The 20,967-nt window shown below is 41.8% G+C and overlaps 1 protein-coding gene across 4 annotated transcripts in view; it reads left to right on the top strand.

Moving 5' to 3' along the window:
- Window positions 1–20,967, top strand: part of SH3RF3 (SH3 domain containing ring finger 3) — a 383,494-nt gene that overhangs the window by 286,321 nt on the left and 76,206 nt on the right. For 3 of the 4 annotated variants that reach the window (XM_073350770.2, XM_073350759.2, XM_073350750.2), the window contains one exon: window positions 11,423–11,776. The exons of the other annotated variant lie outside the window; for it this stretch is intronic. In XM_073350770.2, coding sequence (XP_073206871.2) covers window positions 11,423–11,776 — 354 coding nt within the window. The remainder of the gene's footprint in view (window positions 1–11,422; window positions 11,777–20,967) is intronic. 4 annotated transcript variants of the gene reach the window in all.

Below are 20,967 nucleotides of genomic sequence, written 5' to 3'. Positions count from 1 at the left end.
TTTATTCATTAATTCATTTAGCCACCTCACAAGTCAAGAGCATGGCCTAGAAACTCCAAATCCACTTTATTCTGTTGTCTCTCCTGAGAGCCAGTCACTGTATTTATAGTGTTTGAAGGGCTAACATTTGGAGCTAATGAATTACTACACTCTGAGAAGACTGTTGGTGTGTCTATACTTAGAGCTGGTGACATAAAGCTCAAGTTGCTTTAGAGTAGATAAGCTACACAGGGGTTACTTCAGAGCTGACCTGCTCCACATGGTCTTATGCAGAGACTGCAGCATCTGCACCAGCAGCCACCCAGGTGCTCAGGTCCTTCCCGGCAGAGCCCCTACAGGAGGAAAGGCAGAGGGTTTAAGTGTCACCACTTGACCCAGTCTTCCTTGGCCCCTCATTCAGGCCCTGCTCGCCAACAGGGTGGTCAACGGCAATCATTTTGAGGGTGCCACCGAGGGCAACACACCGGACCTGTTCAGATTCAGCTCCCCCTCTCTTCCTGGACCATTTATCCTTGTTCCTTTCTGCGTGGGCCTGAATTACCTTGGACCGCTGGGTGCTCAGCACCATAACATTTGGCTGTACCCTGCAGTTTTCCTCCTCCCCTCCCTTCCACTCCCCTTCCCCGTCCCTCTTCAGGAACCCTTCTCACAAGCAGTTTCTCGCACAGGAGGTGGAAACCCTCCTTTGGGTAGGAGCCATCAAGGAAGTTCCTCAAGACGAGAGGGGAAAGGGATTCTATTCCCAATACTTCCTAATGCCGAAGGCCAACGGGGGCCTCAGGCCTATCCTAGACCTTCATCACCTCAACAAGTATCTGAAGAAGTTGGGGTTCCTCATGGTCTCCCTGGCCTCCATTATTCCCGCTCTGGATGTGGGAGACTGGTTTGCTACCCTGGACTAAAAGGACACTTACTTCCATAGCTCCATTTTCTATGGACACAGGAGGTTCTTACACTTCATAGTGGGTCAACACCATTACCAGTTCACAATACTACCCTTCAATCATAGAATCACAGAATATCAGGGTTGGAAGGGACCTCAGGAGGTCATCTAGTTCAACTCCCTGCTCAAAGCAGGACCAATCCTGAACTAAATCAGCCTTTCTGCTGCACCATGAGTGTTCACGAAATGTATGGCGGTAGTGGCATCTTACCTCTGGCACCGGGGCATTCAGATATACCTGTACCTCAACAACTAGCTAGTCAGAAGCCGGTCACAAGCCCAGGTTCAGTGCAGCGGCAAACTGTGGACCGCCTCTCAGGCCCTGGGTCTGCTTATAAACAAGCAGAAGTCAACCCTGGACCCAGTTCAGTGGATAGAGTTTATAGGGGCAGTGCTCGACCCCACCCAGGCCAGAGCCTTCCTACCAGAGTCATGGTTCCAGGCCATGTCGGAGCTTATTACCCACATAAGAGCACACTCTCTCACAACCACCCAGGTCTGCCTCAGGCTGTTGGGCCACATGGCAGCATGTACTTATGTGGTCTGGCACGTGTGGCCATGTCTCAGATCCCTGTAGCATCAGTTGTGGCTAGCATCAGTCTATGCTCCCAGCTGGCACGGCCTGGACCTAGTCATCACAGTTCTGCCACATGTTCTGCCATCCCTGGAGTGGTGGACAGACCCTCAGTCAGTGTTGGAAGGGATTCCCTTTGTCACCCCATCTCCACTGGTGACGCTGGTCTCTGATGCGTTGTACCTGGGCTGGGGAACCCACCTCGATGACATCAGCATGCAAGGGATCTGATCGGAGAAGGAGCTCCCCCTCTATATAAATGTCAGGGAGCTCAGGGCAATACGCTTAGCCTGCCTAGTGTTCCTTCCTTACCTGAAGGGCAGAGTTGTCAAAATCCCGATGGACAATATCGCCGCGATTTTCTACATCAACAAACAAGGCAGAGCCCTCTCATTGGCCCTTTTCCCAGAAGCTCTCTGGCTATGGGACTTCTGTGTATGGCATGCCATTCATCTTGTGGCTTCACATCTCCCGGGTGCCAGGAACATGTCAGCAGGTTCTTCTCATCTCGGCACCAGTGGTTACTCCACCCAGAGGTGGCCAGCGCGATCTCCCACTGGGGGGGACTCCCCAGGTGGACCTGTTTGCATCCAGACAGAACAGGAAGTGCCACAGGTTCTGCTCAATCCACAGGCTTGACAGAGGTTCCCTGTCCAACACCTTCTTATTTCCATGGCTGGGGATGCTACTGTATGCCTTCCCGCCAATACCACTGATTCACAGAGTATTCCTGAAGATCAAGAGGGACAGGGTGAAGGTTATCCTGATAGCTCCAGCGCGACTGCACCAACGCTGGTTTGGCACACTGTTTCAGCTCTCGGTAGCAGCGTCGCTAGACCTCCCACACTGGCCAGACTCACTGTCTCAGAAACACGAACGTCTGCTGCACCCAAACCCGACAGTGTGGCTGCCGCATGTTTGAATGCGGAGGAGCAAGCCTGCTCGACACAAGTCCAGCAGGTCCTGATGGGTAGCAGAAAGCCCTCCACCAGGGTGACCTACCTGGCCAAATGGAAACGCTTTTCATGCCTGATCATGGACCAAAATCTGTCTCCTGACCAGACCTCGCTGCAATCCATCCTAGACTACCTGCTGCATCTCAAACACCAAGGTCTATCACTCTCATCTATCAAAGTTCACTTGCCAGTCCATTCAGCTTTCCATCCTCTGGTTCAGGGCAGATCTGTCTTTTCCCATGATATGAAAAAGATTTTTGAAAGACCTGGAGCAACTTTATCCTCAAGTTCATGACCCTATCCTGCCTTGGCACCTGAACCTGGTGCTGTCAAGGCTCATGGGGCCCCCCCCTTTGAGCCGTTAGCTTCGTGTTCGCTGCTGCTCCTATTGTGGAGGGTCACCTTCCTGGTTGCAATTACTTCGGCTAGAAGAGTCTCTGAAATTAGAGCACTTACATCAGAATCACCCTACGCAGTGTTCTACAAGAATAAGCTCCAACTGTGACCTCACCCTGCCTTCTTGCCAAAGGTGGTGTCACATATTTCTTCCATTGTTCTTTCCCAAGCCTCATAAATCCGGCAAGGAATGCAGATTACATACCCTGGATGTCAGGCAGGGCTTAGCCTTCTACATTGAGAGGACCAGACCCTTCCGCAAGTCAACACAGCTCTTTGTTGCAGTCACAGGATGAAAGGTCTGCTGGTTTCTTCGCAGAGAATCTCTTCATGGATAACCACCTGCATCAAGTTTTGTTATGAACAGGCAAAGGTGTCTCCGCCAGCGATTGTAACGGCCGTTCCACCAGAGTGCAGGCCTCATCAGCAGCCTTCCTGGCCCAGGTGCCAATTCAAGACATCTGTAGAGCTGCTACCTGGTCATCTGTCCACACCTTCATGTCCCATTACATAATCACCCAGCAGGCCCAGGACGACACCAGCTTCGGCAGAGCAGTATTGCAAGCTGCACGTCCGTGGGCTCTGAGCCCACCTCCAGGGATACTGCTTGTGAGTCACCTAACATAGAATCGGACATGAGCAAGTACTCAGAGAAGAAAAAATGATTACCTACCTTTCGTAACTGTTGTTCTTCGAGATCTGTTGCTCATGTCCGTTCCATGACCCGCCCTCCATTTCCACCATCAGAGTTGACAGCAAGAAGGAAATGAGAGGGCGCAGGGCGAGCGGCACATGAGTGCAGGGCTCCAGAGAGTGCCAGAGCCAGGCCTACAGATACCACTAAGGTAAATGGATATGAGCAAAACATCTCAAAGAACAACAGTTACGAAAGGTAGGTAACTGTTTTTTCCCAGCTTCTCTCCTCTGCGTTCTCCTCAGTAGGGATCACCTAGCCCTTTAGGGAGACAAAACCCTGCTCTCCCCCAAGCTGGACTTTATTTCTAATTGGTTCTGGCTCACCCTCCAGATGCACCCAGTCTGATTAATTGGTCTCTGAGGCCCATATTACTCTTTTGCAACCTGTGTGGGGTAAATACCCTATTGCACAACTTTACTGACATTGTGTAGGACCTTAATTTGCTAACTCTCCTGTTGGTTTCAATGGGGACAATTGTGAAGTAAGAAATTACTCACCATGACTGAGAGTGGCAAAATCTGGCCCATATTGAACAGATATGAAGAAAAATATCCTCAAATGTTGGAGATGTGCAGCAATTCTGAGATTCATTCATCAGGAGATGACATGTCAGGGACAGAATAGTCAGCATACTTGAAGGGTGAAGGCTGCAAAGCTGGAATTGTTCCAGAAAGAAATAGGAAAAATTAGAAAACTGAACTTTTTTTTGGTGGGTTTTTATTTTTAATTTCCTGGGTTTTTTTCTTTCCTTTTCTCCTCAGCAATAGTCATTAATTTAGATTTTTTTTGCAAAAGGTAACGAGTTATGCTTTGCAATATACTATATATTTTATGTGATTCCCCAACCTATTTGTTTTTCCTAGATCCATATGAATCATTTTCTGTCCAAAGACTGTTGGAGAACAAGGAAAAGGAAAAGAGTATTCCCAGTTCACCACCCACGGGTTAATGTTTACTCCTGCTGCCTGCATCATGTATTTTCATTTTGCAGGATTATAATGACACGTTCTTTCAAGAACATATTGTTCTAATATACTACATTCCTTCAGCCTCTAGATATTTTAGAAATGACAGTGGTGCTAAATAAGAAAGATCTTGTTAAACAGGAAAATAGCTTATGAAATACCTTCTACGTTTCAAGGAACAGTATTAAAGAGAATTTTTTCCCCCAGAATTTAGGTAAGCCTGTTAAGAGAAATATAGGCAAGCTGCTGCATAGTTATATGTTTAGGGATTTATCTTCCTCTGAGAGCATGATTATGTTTTTACTGGGCTTTTATATCTGAGTGAACCCCATATCTCAGCTGCAGAGAGGCACAGAGTTTAGAGTGGCCGGTGAGCCCCTAGCAGTATGCCCCTTGTCACTTACTGCGCCTGCACAGTCTGTCATTTTCATTGTCAGCCTGATTCTGCATGGAGCCAATCTTCTCTGAATCACAGTAGGTGAGGGGGATTGTGTGAGTTTCTCTTCCATAGTGGATAAACCATTTCCAGAAAAATCTGTTCTACATTTGCTGGTCGCTGCCTTGCAATAAATTAGAACGCTCGCAACACTGGGTTGTTACAGAGATTAACACCAAGAACTATTCAGTAATGCTTTGGTTTTCATTATAATTTCTTCTTTCACATTATACTTGATTAATGCCTCCTTCTTTGAAAGAAGTGTATATAAATTGGCACTTGCTGCAAGGATCTTATAATTTTCCTCCAACACATTCAAGCCATTGTTAAACAAATTGGGAGGCTTTCTATAAACATGGAGATTATAAATGTATTTAGTAAAACTTTAACAATATACTTGCTTTTTATCAATCCACTTGTAAGTCTTCAGAACTGTTCTGTTTAAACTTCATTAACTACTCCACAAACCTTTAAAGCACCAGTAATTAAGGATGCATTTTATCTTATTTCCATTTGAATCAGTGGCAGTTTTGTTATTTCACTTGAGCAGGAGCAGAATGGATGCTATGGCTGAAAGCTTGGAGAGTACAAACAAAAGCTTCTTGAACATTTAAAATTTTTATTTTTCTTATGTATTAGAATGTCGAGAACACTTTTAAATATGCTGTAGTTCTTATTAACCTGGCAAGGGCAGAAGTAGTTTACGTAGTTACATTCTCATTCATTGATCCGCATCACCACACTTGTGAGTATAAGTAACGTTCCTAGTGTAACAAATTTATTGAGAGTTTAGGAGCATAATATTTTCTACAAATATCTACTGTGAACTGCAAGCACTGTAATAAATTCAGACTGTTTATTTTAATCATAAAATCCAGCCATGGAGCTACAATTTACCAAAGTCTCTGAGAGGCATAAAATAGCAATGTGTTTAACCTTCTTAGTATTTATTAACTGTAAAATATCAAAATTCGCAGTCTGTGGGTACAAACACTTCTAATCTTATCAGAGGGGCATTGTGAAGAAACTTTATTAATAGTTTTAATTTGTTTTTAACTCCAGAGTATGGTGAATGCATTTTTCTTTCCTTACCATTGTATCCTTTTTTATTAAGCGGACACTGGTTCTCCCCTTTGTTTTTAATGGGGCTTGAATTCAACGTGACTTCTTTGTTTATACCTATGTTTGCAAACCAGAAACCCTGATGTTTTCATTAGGTAACTGTTTCTGCAAAAGGCCCATAGAAAACATGAAACATTGTTTTTCTAGAGATCTTACATAAATTCCACTCCTCAGATCAGACTGGCTCCAATTCAACAAAATACTTAAGCATGTGCTTCACTAGAAATGCTTGAGTAATCCCATTCTTCTTCAGCAAAGCACTTTAGTCCCATTGATGGGACTTAAGAATGTGCTTAAGTGCATTGCTGAATCAGGACCACAGAGAAATTGTGTCTTTGGTCAGCTAGACATCACTCAAAAGCAAATCTATAACCAAATACATAAATAACCAGAAAAGCCCTTTTGCTGGTATAACTGCATCTACAATAGGGTTTTTGCTGGTATAGAATTATAGTAAAAAAAAAAAAATACTATACTGGGAAAAGTTTCTAGTGTAGATACAACACTTCTGCTTCCTCCTTGCTCCATAGCATAGTTATTAAATATTAGCCTATGCCAGCAGCAGATTATCACACACACACACAAAGAAAGAATCTGGCAATCCATGCTTGCCATCATATAATTTTTCCTCTATTGTCCATTCTACCTTCTCAGAGGAGGGAGGAAGTGGGCGAATAGTGCTGCATGCTCCGGCGCAGCAAGACCCAAGGTCTATTAGGTCACAAAGAGGCATAAGGGGAATTCTTACTCCCATGTATAGGTATGTAGTCCAATGTACAATGTAGCTCAGTCTTGTATCACCTCAATTTTGATAGCATTTGCACTGAATCCCTTTCTAACATACACATAAGAGATTGAAATGTCTGAGAGAGAGAGAATCATCATAATGTGTTCTGCAGAAAAGTAAAGTTTATCTGGAGTCTAATAAAACAATTTTGGCAGCAGTAGTAGTCCTGAATGATCCAGCTTAGTACTTGTACCTTTGTAGCCCATGTGGTAAAGGCTTAAGTAGAATATCTAAAAGTGAAATAAAGAACTGGAGGGGGAAAAAAGCACCTGGTTCATTTTGTATGACCTGGTGATGGACTGTCTTTGGCTAAATGCCAGAATCATGGCAGCTTATATTGTGAATTGGTGTGCAACGAGGACCAGACCAAGGGCAGCAGATTTTTAAATGAAATGGAGCTTGATCATTGTTCCCTTTGAGAATGAAGGTTGTGTGGAGGTGAACTAGCCCCTGAAGGAAGCTTGTTCTGAGAATATCACTGTCTCTGAGACAAAATCAGCAAAATCAAGCCCCAGTTATTGATGCAATTACCACTAGTGTGAGCATTTCCTCATAGGGAGGGGACACAATAACCCTCCAAGCTGATGCTTGTTATACAATTATCTTAGCCATGTGCAACCCAAAATCAATTAACTGAGTCCCTATAGACAATCTTACATAAGGAGCATTTCACAACCCTTACATGGTCCTCTCCTATAGATCTTTTCCTTCCTCTCACAAGCCTTCTATAAAACTTTACCTAGCAAGAAGCTGATCACTCTGCCCCCAAACTGCAGGACTACTCACATGCTTAACTTTAAGCATGTGCTTAAGTGCTTTGTTACATCAGGGTCAGAGCGCTCGGCACCTGGCAGGATCCTGTCCATAATGGTTATATGCTGAGTTTTCTGTGGTATCCCCATGGCTCGCTTTGTTATATAAATAGTTGGGGTGAAATCCTGGCCCCATTTTAGGCAATGGGTGTTTTGCCATTGATTTCAGAGGGGCTAGGATTTCAACATAAGGCCATGTCTACACTGGCACTTATGTCAGCAAAACTTTTGTTGCTCAGGGGTGTGAAAAAAACATGCCCCTGAGTGACATAAGTTTTGTTGGCATAAGTGCTCTTGCATACAGCCATATGTCAGCTGTGCTCTTCTGCTGACATAGCTACCGGTACTTGTTGGGGGTGGCTTAATTATACCAATGGGAGAGCTGTCTCCCACCTGCATGGAGCGGCTGCACAGGAGACTTTACAGCAATGCAGCTGCATCAGTACAGCTATGCCACTGTAAGGTCCGTAATGTAGACATGGCCTAAGGCTTTCTTTTATTTTTACATCAAAGAGATGTTAGAAAATGCAGATTCTGAAATTAAAGATTCGGTAAATTGCAGTAGGATATACCGTGCTCTAGAAATGTCCAGTTCCTGAGACTGTCAATGGGTCGAAATCATGAGTAGTTTTAAAGAGCTTTCCATTAAGCTTTGATACTGCAAACAGTTACTGTATAAAGATCAGCTGAAGGACAACAGAAATTAATGATACGTTTAAATTCTTAGTGTTTAATGGGAGGTTTGTATTCAGGTTAAAAAAGAAGTTGTAAAAGCCATTTACAAAAAGGAATCAATCTCCTAGCTCAGCTTTTTCTTCCATATCCATAGTGTCTTTGAGGTATATATTGGTACCTGGGGGCCAGACTCACTAGAAGATAAGCCTCTGGAATTTGGTCATCAAGCGAGAAGGAAAAAGAAAAGAAAATGATACAGCTATAAACATATTGATTCACTTTTCCTCTAAAATATTTCCAGCGTTTCTTTCTTATGCCAGAGCCTGATCATTGTTCTACAGTGGTTGCCCATTACTGTATTTCTGACAAGATTGACAAATGGGATTTATAGATGGGTTATTAGATAGTGAATTATAGTTCTGATGTTAAGAGTAAAAGCAGGAGCACTTCTGACTCCATTTGGGACATTGCTGTGAAACCAGGGTCCTATCACAGAGTCCAAGAAAACACTTTATTAAACTCTTTGCAGATATTCCTAGCCCATTTGATACTCACTAGCAAAATAATTCATCATGTTCTGTGGCAGAAAAGAGACCTTCTGTATCTCATAAATTGTGGTAGTGTTTCAGCTTCCCTCCTTAACGTTTTTAAATTATTCAGTAAGGGGGTCTCCATCGATTGGGTAAGCAGAGCTGTAACACCTAAGAACCATCTGGTTTTGTTGCCACTTGGAGCCTGCTGGCAAATATTAGGCTATACTAATTTAGAACATGATGAAGCGGGAAATAATGGACATTCTTGAAGAGTCTCAAATGGGATCAGCTGTTATAGGCAAAAACTGGCAGGTGCAGTGCACAGTGCTGGCTCCTGTAATGGTCCCATATTGAAGAATGCAGCTGGTAAAATGGCCTTGTAATTGAATGGTATCAGTTACTCCCAGCAGCTATTCCCAGCACTGTCAGTAGCAGTGCATCACTAATTGGAGGTTGTTGTTTGGCTGGTGGAGGTTGTCAGTGGATGAAAAATTACAGTGTGTTTATGTTCTGGATGTTAATGTTTTATCACCTCTTACTTGGGAATGAGGTTTTGTAAACTGGAGTCGGGCATCCATAAGAATTATGAGAGCTATGGAAAAATGCTGACTCAGTTTATTTATTTATTTATATTTTAGAATTCTGTTACAATAATTTGGAACCATCAAGCTGTTTCACAACAAAGCTACATAACTGTATGATCCTGTTACTCTTGTCTTGCCTCCCTCTCTCTTACAGTTACCGTCACTTGCTGTGTCTTGTTTTTAAATTTGGCTTGTCAGGTCTTCAGGGCAGAGATTATGTCATTCTGTATGTTTGTGCAGCATAATGAGGCCTTAAGCTTGACTGGGGTGTTTTGGTGATACCATAATAATTAGCATTTATTAATAGCAATACCGTAATAAAATCCATGCTCATCCAATGTAATATTTCGTGTACTCTGGTTTAGATTAACCTCAGAGTGCTAGTATATGTGAAAATGTGCAGGTATTTACCTTAGTCAACATCATTCATATATTGATTCTGTTCATTAAATACAAATCCTATTGTGTGGTATTCTAGTTTAATATAAAAGTCTGTTGGCTGAGTCATACCATCTCCCTGTCCCCCAGCTGTCAGCACCCCTTGAGGGATGCTCAGACTGTTGGCAATGAGTGTCTTAGAAAATGCTTCTTACTCCAGAATGTGCCTTGTAGAACAGTAAATATGGTCATCTCTGTGTGTCTACAGAATTTCTAACTGTGTAAGAAAGGTTCTTTCTTATATGAGTTATGTTAGCTGGCAAGTCAAGAACCTCAGAGAAATGGGACTTCCACATAGCATGTTTTCTGCATTTTGTAGGGTCAGGGCCACCCAGAGCTGTTAAATTGATCATGACTAGTTGGTAGAGAATAGACATTCGTGGTATGCTGCCTCCTCTCCAATGTCTGCTTTCCACGTGGACTGTATGCTAAGTTTGAAACTGTGGGAGAGAGTTCTTGGGAACCATTTTTAATGTTTCCTGTTTATTGTTTATTCGGTTTTGACTGCATCTTGTTAGAATAGGTGCGATACTGTGATACTGCTCAGTCGAAATGATACAACTGGAACAAGCCTTTGCTTTAATTTTGTACACAGATAAAAATATTAGTTATGTTTAAAGAAAAAATATTAGAGAGATTTTGGAAGAAATGCTCTTGGACTGACAAGCCTAGAGTACATATTTATAATAACCCTGTGAAAAGTGAGGTATTATACTGGAGAGATTGGCAGGACATAGACAAAGCACTATTAGTGAATTCTTTAGTAGCATTTACAGCAGCATGGGTACATAGGGTAACAAATATATCATTTTATTCAACACCAACCATTTTGTTAAACCTTGACAGACTTTGCTGGCCTAGCATTTGAGATGAGAGAGGCATTGTTTAGCAAAAAGAATATAGCATAGCACACTCTGCTCAGGACTAGGGAATGCAGGAAGTATTGAGTTCTAACCCCAGCTGTGACAGTAGCTCCTCTGTAGTCTCAGGCAAATTACTTCTGGCTACATTTTGAAAAGTGGGCTGTAGTTTTGGGTTCCTCCATTTCGGGCTGGTTCAATTTTAGACCCACTGGCCTGAATTCTTACACTACTGCCCCTTTTCATGGCTTTGGCTGTGTAAAGGGGCCTTAAAGTGGGTATAAATTATATTCCTTACTATTTTGCTTTTTTTCTTCTGTTCACATCACTTGACGTGGATAGAAATGCTATACTGTCTTCTTTAGAGCCTTGGGGAGTTGAAAGCTTGTAGCTGCTTTCAGGAAGCTGAATTTTTTAGCCTGAATTGATTTCCATGGGATTACACTCAACATGGGTGTAAGAGTATTAAAATTATGGGCTTCCACTATTTATTTTTAAACGCTCAGAAGGATTTTGGTGCTTCTGTAAGTGAAGTCCTAATAGTGCTGGCATGAGTGCAGCATTTGAACTCACAGGTTCAGTGGCTAGATGTGACAGTTCTTTAATTTCCCCATTCTTCTTTTTTTTTTTTTCTCTGCACTTAGCTCAACGAATCAGCTAAACAGCTTATAGAGATGGACAAGACATGCTTAGCTGCTGCATCTGGCTGTGATGTCCCTTTGCCATCTGACACCAACATGGCAGTAAATTTGGCCCAGTGCTCTACTTTAAACAATACAGGAGCAGTCAGTGCCATTCAGCGGCATATTGATGGCAAGAAGAATGCCAAGAAACGCCACTCCTTCACTGCTCTCAGTATGACACACAAATCCTCTCAGGCCATGCATAACAGGCATTCCATGGACATTAGTGCTCCAGTTTTGATCAGCTCTAGTGATCCCCGAGCTGCTGCCAGAATCGGAGACTTGACTCATCTTTCATCCAGTGCTCCAGCCCAGGTAAAAAATGCATCACATAACTGTAACACTGAGCTGAGGAAGAGATAAGGTCTGATAAATAGCTCCATTTATTATACCTGCAATATCAGGGTCACCTAGCTAAATACGTGGCTGTGGTTTATGCATAATTATACATTGTGCGCAACACTTTGCTGTTCATTGACCTTCTTTTTTTCAATGACACCACTTCCGACTGCCCTAAAATGTTACTATTTGATTTTAGTTCTCTAAGTAATAAACATGGTTAGGGTCAGTCATGTTTCACTGGTAAACAAACCCCTATTTTGGGACATTTCAGACTATGCTGTAATCATTATCTTTAGGCTTTAACTGAGCAGAGTGTGTCTCAGCGATAGCCCACTTCCTCCACCCTTAACTAAAATTTCAAAATAAACACTTTGTCTATCTGTAAATTAACGTGAGTGTGAATCAAATAACAATGAGCTATTTCTAAATATTTTGTATCTTTGCAGAACTAAAAAAGTGACAGCTGAGATTTAAATAAAAAAATAAGGTGAGTGTGGTGGTATCTTTTATTGGACCAACTTCTGTTGGTGAGAGAGACAAGCTTTTGACCTACACAGAGCTCTTCTTCAGGTCTGGGAAAGGTACTCAGTGGGTCACAGCTAAATACAAGATCAAACAGATAGTTTAGCATCAAGTAGTGAGCACATAAGCCATAAATCCAGTGTCTCTATTAAGGGCTTGTCTACACTGGCACTTTACAGCGCTGCAACTTTCTGGCTCAGGGGCATGAAAAAACACCCCCCTGAGCACAGGAAGTTTCAGCACTGTAAAGCGCTAGTGTAGACAGTGCAGCAGTGCTGGGAGCCGCGCCCCTCATGGAGGCAGGTTTTTTAGGGGCCTGCAGCGCTTTAACGTTGCCAGTATAGACAAGCCCAAAGCCCATGATTTTTAGTGTCGAGCAAAATTATGAATTTAAGCTCCCGGGCTCGTCTTCTGAAAATTTTGTGCAGATTTCCTCTGAGGATGAGTGAGGACTGATAGGTCAGATATAGAGTGATCACCTTGTAAAAAGTGTCTCCCTCAGCTGATGTGGCATTTTTGTCTTTTATCATTTTTCTGTGTGAGTTCATTCAAGAGCACGATTGTCTGGTTTCACCCACGTAGTTGTTATTGGGGCATTTAGTGCACTGGATGAGGCATACCACATGTTCTGATAGGACACGTGGATCTTGAAAGATGTGTTGCAGGAGATACTGATCATTGTAGCAGTGGGGATATATCTGCAGGTTTTGCGTCTCTTGTTCTGGCAGTGTCCTGTTCTGTGGGGAGCTTAATTCTGATTGTGAGCTTGGAGAGTTTGGGGGCTTGTTTGAAGGCCAGAAGAGCAGGGGTTCAGAAAAGATTTCTTTCCGGATGTGGTCCCCATTGTGTATGGGTTGTAGTTGTTTGAGATTACCCCATGATACATCATATAGATTCCAATATAAGGTGATAGGTGACAACTAGGGGTCCTAACTACTTATGCTAAACTATCTGTTGTCTTGTATTCAGCTGTGAAACTGAGTACCTTTCCTAAATCTGAAGAAGACCTCTGTGTAGCTCCAGTGCTTGTCCCTCTCAGCAACAGAAGTTGGTGCAATAAAAGATACTACCTCACCCACCTTGTGTCTCTAATATCCTGGGGCTGACACTGCTACAACAACACTGCATTTAAAAAAAGAGTCTTTTCAAAGAGACTGGTTCAGAATTTATCATAATCATTTTTGGTGAAGTGTACATTTAAAAACACGGTAAAATAGCCAATAATATTTACCATTGTAAACTGGCTGTAGAACACATGCAGATGATGGGTCTTCTAGTCCATTGTTTTACCCTTGTGTAGTCATTTACACCTCTGTAGAGTGGGGTGAAATGCTGCCATTGTAATAGTATTTTGTATCCACTTTGTACAGGCATAAATCACTACACAAGGTGTAAGGGCCTGAAGAATATTGTCCCGTGTGTTAGAATAACTGATTATAGTAATGCACTACACTTTAAAAATTTAATCCTGAGAAGTAATCTGATTATTTTCAAGGACAAAAGTAACATGGATTGTATTCTTACTTTGTTATATAATGGAATACTTACTAGCAATCCTGTCATTCCTATCTCTGAATATGAGTAACATCCTGGCTACTCAACAGGGCAACAATATCGCTGTGAAACTCACATGCTGGATGCACATTGCAAAGCTACATTTAATCTTATAATAGTCATTTATAGATAGGACTCTGTCTGTCACAGAGGTCGCGGAAGTCACGGATTCCATGACTTTTCATGAGCTCTGTGGCTTCTACAGTGACTAGTGTGGCTGACCCCGGGACTGCCTAAGCAGCTGGCTCTGGGGCCAGCTACTCAGGGACAGCCACACTGGCCGCTGCTGGAGCAGTTCTGTAACCAGTCGTTCGGGCAGCCCCGCAGTCAGCTGCACCGGCCACTGCTCAACGAGCAGCAGACAGCGCGGTTGACCCCAGGGACCGCCCAAGCAGTGGTCCCTGGAGAAGCTGGAGCTGCTGCTGCTCAGCAGCTACTGACAGTGGTCCTCCGGGGCACTCCTTGCAGCAGTGCCCCTCCGCACAAGATTTAGTCAGTGATATTTATAGTATAAGTTATGGGCAGGTCATGGGCCGTGAATTTTTGTTTATTGCCCCTGACCTGCCCATGACTTTTACTAAAAATGCCCATGACTAAATCGTAGCCTTAGGTATAGATTAGGGCTCTCAATTAATTGCAGTTAACTCACGCGATTAACTCAAAAAAATTAATCTAGATTAAAAAAAATTCACAATTAATCACACTGTTAAACAATAGAATACCAATTGAAATTTATTAAATATTTTGGATGTTTTTCTATATTTTCAAATACATTGATTTCTATTACAACACAGAAAACAAGGTGCACAGTGCATATTATTATTTTATTACAAATATTTGCACTGTAAAAATGATAAACAAAAGAAAGTGTTTTTCAATGAACCTCATACAAATACTCTAGTGCAATCTCTTTATCCTGAAAGTGTAACTTACAAATGCAGATTTTTTTGATGACATAACTGCACTCAAAAACAAAACATTGTAAAACTTTAGAGCCTACAAGTCCACTCAGTCCTACTTCTTGTTCTGCCAATCGCTAAAACAAACAAGTTTGTTTACATTTGCAGGAAATGCTGCTGCCTGCTTCTTATTTGCAACATCACCTGAAAGTGAGAACAGGCATTTGCATGGCACTTTTGTAGCCAGCGTTGCAAGGTATTTACATGCCAGATATGCTAAACATTTGTATGCCCTGTTATGCTTTGGCCACCATTCCAGAGGACATGCTTCCATGCTGATGATGGTTGTTAAAAAATAATGCATTGGGTAAATTTGTGACTGAACTCCTTGGGGGAGAACTCTATGTCTTCGGCTCTGTTTTACCCGCATTCAGCCATATATTTCATGTTATAGCAGTCTCGGATGATGACCCAGCACATGTTGTTCCTTTCAAGAACACTTTCACTGCGGATTGGACAAAATGCAAAGAAGGTACCAATGTGAGATTTCTAAAAATAGCTACAGCACTCGACCCAAGGTTTAAGAATCTGAAGTGCCGTCCAAAATCTGAGAGGGATGAGATGTGAGCATGCTTTCAGAAGTCTTAAAAGAGGAACTCTCTGATGCGGAAACTATAGAACCCTAACCACCAAAAAGGAAAATCAACCTTCCGCTGGTGTCATCTGACTCAGATGATGAAAATGAACATGCATCGGTCCACTCTGCTTTGGATTGTTATCAAGCAGAACCTGTCATCAGTATGGATGCATATCCCCTGGAATGGTGGTTGAAGTATGAAGGGACAAATGAATCTTTAGTGCATGTGGCACATAAATATCTTGTGATGCTGGCTACAACAGTGCCATGCGAACGCCTGTTCTCACTTTCTGGTGACATTGTAAACAAAAAGCAGGCAGCATTATCTCCTGTAAATTGTAACCAAATTTGGTTGAGCGATTGGCTGAAGTAGGACTGGGTGGATTTGTAGGCTCTAAAGTTTTACATTGTTTTATTTTTCAATGCAGTTATTTTTATCCATAATTCTATATTTTTAATTTAACTTTCATGAAAAAAGAGATTGTACTACAGTACCTGTATGAGGTGAATTGAAAAATACTTTTTCTTTTGTTTTTTTACAGTGCAAATATTTGTGATCAAAAGTAAATATAAAGTGAGCACTATACACTTGTCTTTTGTGTTGTAATTGAAATAAATATATTTGAAAATGTAGAAAACATCGAAAAATATTTAAATAAATGGTATTCAATAATTAACATGATGAATCAAGATTAATTTTTAATCGTGTGATTAATCGAGTTTAATTTTTTAATCGCTTAACAGCCCTATTATAGATCAATAATAATTTACTCCTATTAGAATCATAGGACTGGAAGGGACCTAAATCTGTGATTTAACAATACTGTGTTTGCCAAGTAACTACTAGTCAGAGACTATGACAGGATGCAATAATAAGCATACTGACTGATTTCAGTCACATCCTCCCTTCACGTGTAATAGTGGGGGGAGCCCAGGCAAAATTTCCTGAAAACTCCTCAGAAGTCGGAGAGAAACTTTTTGAGGTACATCCTACATAGGACTGGCAGGGATCTGATAAGCCAGGGACAGGAGCCAAACTCACAAGTGATGTGGATAATGTGTATGTTAGACTCACACATCCTTAGAGCTACGTGTAGCCACTCCCTCAATGTGTAAGAGAGTCTCACTTGTTGTAATTTACAAGTCGAGGAGCTGGAAGATGTAAGCTGACATAGCCTCCACCTTACTCTAACATGTACCGTCTTACACCATCTTCCACGTTCTGGATGTGTAAGTTACAGTTTAGCTTCCCTTTAAGCATCAATAGAGTAAGTAGGGCTGAGGGAGTCTCAGTGTAAGGGAGGATCAAATTTGTAGCTGCATTTCACCTTCACCTGCCCTCTCCAGAACCTTGTAAATTCTGCCCACTCTGTTCCATTCTAGGCTGAAGAATGGAGATGAGACTATGGCCCACACAATGCAGTACTGTGCCAAAATATGTAGTTATGCCATGATAAATTGTGACAGCTCCATCAGTAAAATAACACTAAGTACTAAACATGGATCAGGGACCTTAACATATCAGATAAATCACACAAATTTTAGTTAATGTAGAAATGACTTTCCAGAGAGGTCACAGTTTATCATTTTTTTTAATTAATTGAATTAATCAAAAAGAAATTCACACACACACCATTAAAATAATAATTTGTCCTGAACTAATAACCCAGGAAATTAAAACTTAAACACAATGACCATCCTTAACCTACCCCTTTTTGAGTAGAATTTGTCTGTAAAATTCCACCCTGCTGAAAAATCACTGCAGTACTTAGGTACAATGGGTGAGAGCAAGAAATACTTTTAGCCTTAAAAGTGACTGAAAATCTTTTCTAACAAAATGTTTGTTTCCAAATCATTAAGGGCCAGATTGCAATGCGCTTATTCACACTAATATCCTACTCCACCAGTATTCCATTTGACTTCTTTGCAACTATGGTGGAATAAGGTACTGTTCACTGTGAATAAAGGGATCATAATCTAGCCCTGTGGTGTGGACACAGTGCAATCAGTGTGTGTACTTAAAGGCACAATCAGTGCTGTGGTACAGTGCAGCCATGCAAGTGTTGTAGAAGATATACCCGAGACACATTGATGATATTTTTATCCGCTGGACAGACAACCTAAACTCCCTCATAGATTTCTACCACAACTTCAATCACCACCCAGCCATTAAACTCTCTCTAGAACACTCCTGCACCAGCATCAGCTTCCTGGACACCACAATGGAATCAGCTTCAACAATAGAACCCTAAAAACAACTATACACAAGAAACCCACAGATCACCACACATCTGTTACCTACAGCCAGGCACTCAGATACCACAAAGTACGCTCTGAGGAGAAAGTCTGGGATACACGCCTTAACAGACTTAAAACTGCCTTCACCAAACAAAAATGCTTCACCAAAAAAGGAGCTCTCATCATGGAATGGGCCACCCAAATACCCCAAGAGAACTTGCTTCAATACGGTGGGGGGGGACCGTTGACTGCACATCCTTAGTTGTCACCTGCCACCCCACACTGGAACCCATACAGGGTATCATTAAACAATTACAACCCATACCCATTGGGGACCTCATCCTGAAAGAAATATTTCCCGGAACCCCCTCTCTGCCCTTTACACAACCCCCCATCCCCCAAGCTCATCATCAGAAGCAAGCTCCTCACAGACCAGGCCACACCAACTCAAAGTTGCATCACATCCCGCCAGAACAGAAGATTCAAAACCTCCAGACATCTCTCCACTGCAACAATGATCAGTACTCCCAAGAACACACCTTTCAAGATCCATAGGTTCTACACATGCCTACCATACAACATGCGGTGTACCTCATCCAATGCACTAAATGCCCCAATAACAACTATGTGGATGAAACCAGACAATCACTATGCTCGCTAATGAAATCACCCAGCAAAATGATAAAAAAGACAAAACCACCTATCACCCATGGGCGAACACTTTTCACAAAACAGTCACTCCATATCTGATCTCTCAGTCCTCATCCTCAAAGGAAATCTGTACAACACCTTCAAAATACAGGCCTGGGAGTTCAAATTAATTACTTTACTTTGCTGGATACTAAAAGTCATGGTCTTAATAAAGACACTGGATTTAAGGCTTATTCCAACAATCTGCAACCTACTAATCCTCCTTTTTTGTCCTATGATTGCAGGGGTGTTAGCCGGCCACTTCTCCTTGAATTGTCACTTAGGATAAGTGCTAACTACTTATGCTAAACAATCTATTCCACCTTGTATTTAATTGTGACACTCTGGGTATGTCTACCCTGCAGTTAAACAGCTGTGGCTGGCCAGTGTCATCTGACTCAGGTTCACGGGGCTTGGGCCATAGGACTATTTAATTGCGGTGCAGATGTTCAGGCTTAGGTTGGAGCCTGGACTCTGGAACCCTCTGATGGGGGAGAGTCCCAGTGACCAGGCCCCAGCCTGAGCCCAAATGTCTATACCTCAATCAAACAACCCCATAGCCCAAGCCCTGTAAGCCTGAGTCAACTGACAAGGGCCAGCCACGGATGTTTAATTGCAATGTAGCCATATCCTCTGAATAGCTTTCCCAGACTTGAAGAAGAGCTCTGTGTAGTTCAAAACCTTGTCTCTTTCACCAACAGAAAGTTCATCCAATCAAAGGTTACTTCACTTACCTTGTCTTTATACTAGGATTGATATTTAGTTCACTGCAATATTTTTCTTTACCTTTTCACAGCATTGCATATACTTTTTAACACATACTTGCCCACAAATATAAAGCACTGCTGTATTATAAAAGTATTTTAAAAAACAGTATTATAAAAATGACCTTTACATTTCACTAATACCAAAATGTTGTGGCTTCTGTTGATTTAAACCAGACCCTTCATGTTGTTTTGACATGGTTTTTGTTCCTCTGTAAGTTGCTACATTATTATAAGCCACTCATTGTCCAGAAAGGCACATATTGTACCTGTTCAACAGTGATATGTATCGGGACAAAATCAGAGTATGATATCACATACAATAAAAGCATTTCTACATACCATTTAACTAACAATTGAAGACTGCAAGCTTTACTAACTTGTTCATTGTTATACAAGTGGTACCAACTCAGCTGCTTCCCACTAGCTAATACTTTGTGTATAGGTTTCTTATACTATTTTGAATTTATTTGGAAATGAGTGGTGGCCTTTCATTTACTAAAAACTTAGAGATGCTTGGAGGTAAAATTATGAGCTTCAAACCACAGCAGCTGGAAAAAAATAACACAAACACAGCACATATTAGAAAACAATAATAGCTAGAAACAAAGCATTTCTGTTGCAAAAAGCGTTGCTTTGATCTCCATTTCATTTGCTTTCAAGAGAATTTGCATGTAGTATGCTTGATTCCTGCATGCTGCGTGTACACCATTAAACATAAGAACTGCCATTGAAAAGGTAATGGTGGCTGTCCATCATGCAGAATGTTCTGACATGCTTGTGAAATGAATTTTTATTGAAAATGTAGTAACGCTGCAGGCCTGTGATAAAACTGAAGTTGAATAGGTAACTGGTGCAGAGGAGCTGTCCATAACTGAGATGCCCTGGACAGCTGACAAAGTCTCGTGGCACACTGTTTGTGCTTAAGCCTCAGATGTCTCATCTTGCTTCCATTTTCACCCATTATGAATTATTCTTCCCTGCTTTTGGAAAGGTCATAGGTCAGCCCTGCTCCAGGTCTCCTGGTTTTTGACAGAAAATGCATCTCATGAATAATGAAGCATGGCTTTGTGCACACTAGCTTAGCGTCTGAGTGAGGAGGAAAGGTTGCGAGAGCTTTGTATCTGTATTTTGAACACTTCTTACCTTGTATGGGAAATCCATTTGTAATTCTTTGTGTGAAAGAGCAGGTATTCTAACTGCGCGCCACGCATTCTGGACAGGCCAAGAAGAATGAGTCTTGGCACATACTCTTAAACCTAAAACTGTGACAGTATTTGAAAACAAAAGAATCCCCTTGAAATGACTGTCTCTCTGTATAAATCATTTGCAAGTGTTGAATTTTAGCTGAGAAAATGTAAACATAGAGCACTTTTAAAGTTGCAAACTGTTGAGTCTGACAGGTAATATGGGAGAGCTGACTGTGGGAAGCATATGGATTATATTTAAAATCAGAGTTGGGCCAAGAGCAGAACCTTGAATCTTAACCTTGGATTTGTGTGTGAGGGGGGCAAGACTGGGGAAGGGAAATTCAACCCTCTCCCCAGTTTTGGTTTGAGGTCAAATCCAAAACTGTATAGGACCTACTACCCGGTTCAGCTGTGAACAGAGACTGACCAGAACAGTTTTCCTGAGATTTTGCCTAAAGATAACTGAAATTTCACAAGAACAACTGATCTTATGAGAATTCCACCATTCTAGATGACAGAAATCAGGTGATATCGATTGGAGCAAAAAATTGGAGAGAGCATGAGAGTTTTTGTCATAGTTTAATCTTAGCCTTTATATACCATGAAACCGTAGGCTAAAAATATCTGGAACTGGAGCCAAAAACTGCCTTCTCAGCCCATCTCTATTTAA

The sequence above is a fragment of the Lepidochelys kempii genome, chromosome 1 (assembly GCF_965140285.1).
Source record: "Lepidochelys kempii isolate rLepKem1 chromosome 1, rLepKem1.hap1, whole genome shotgun sequence".
In the NCBI taxonomy this organism is placed as follows: Eukaryota; Metazoa; Chordata; order Testudines; family Cheloniidae; genus Lepidochelys; species Lepidochelys kempii.
Note: the sequence above shows the minus strand (reverse complement) of the source record. Positions and strands in the feature narration are given on the sequence as shown.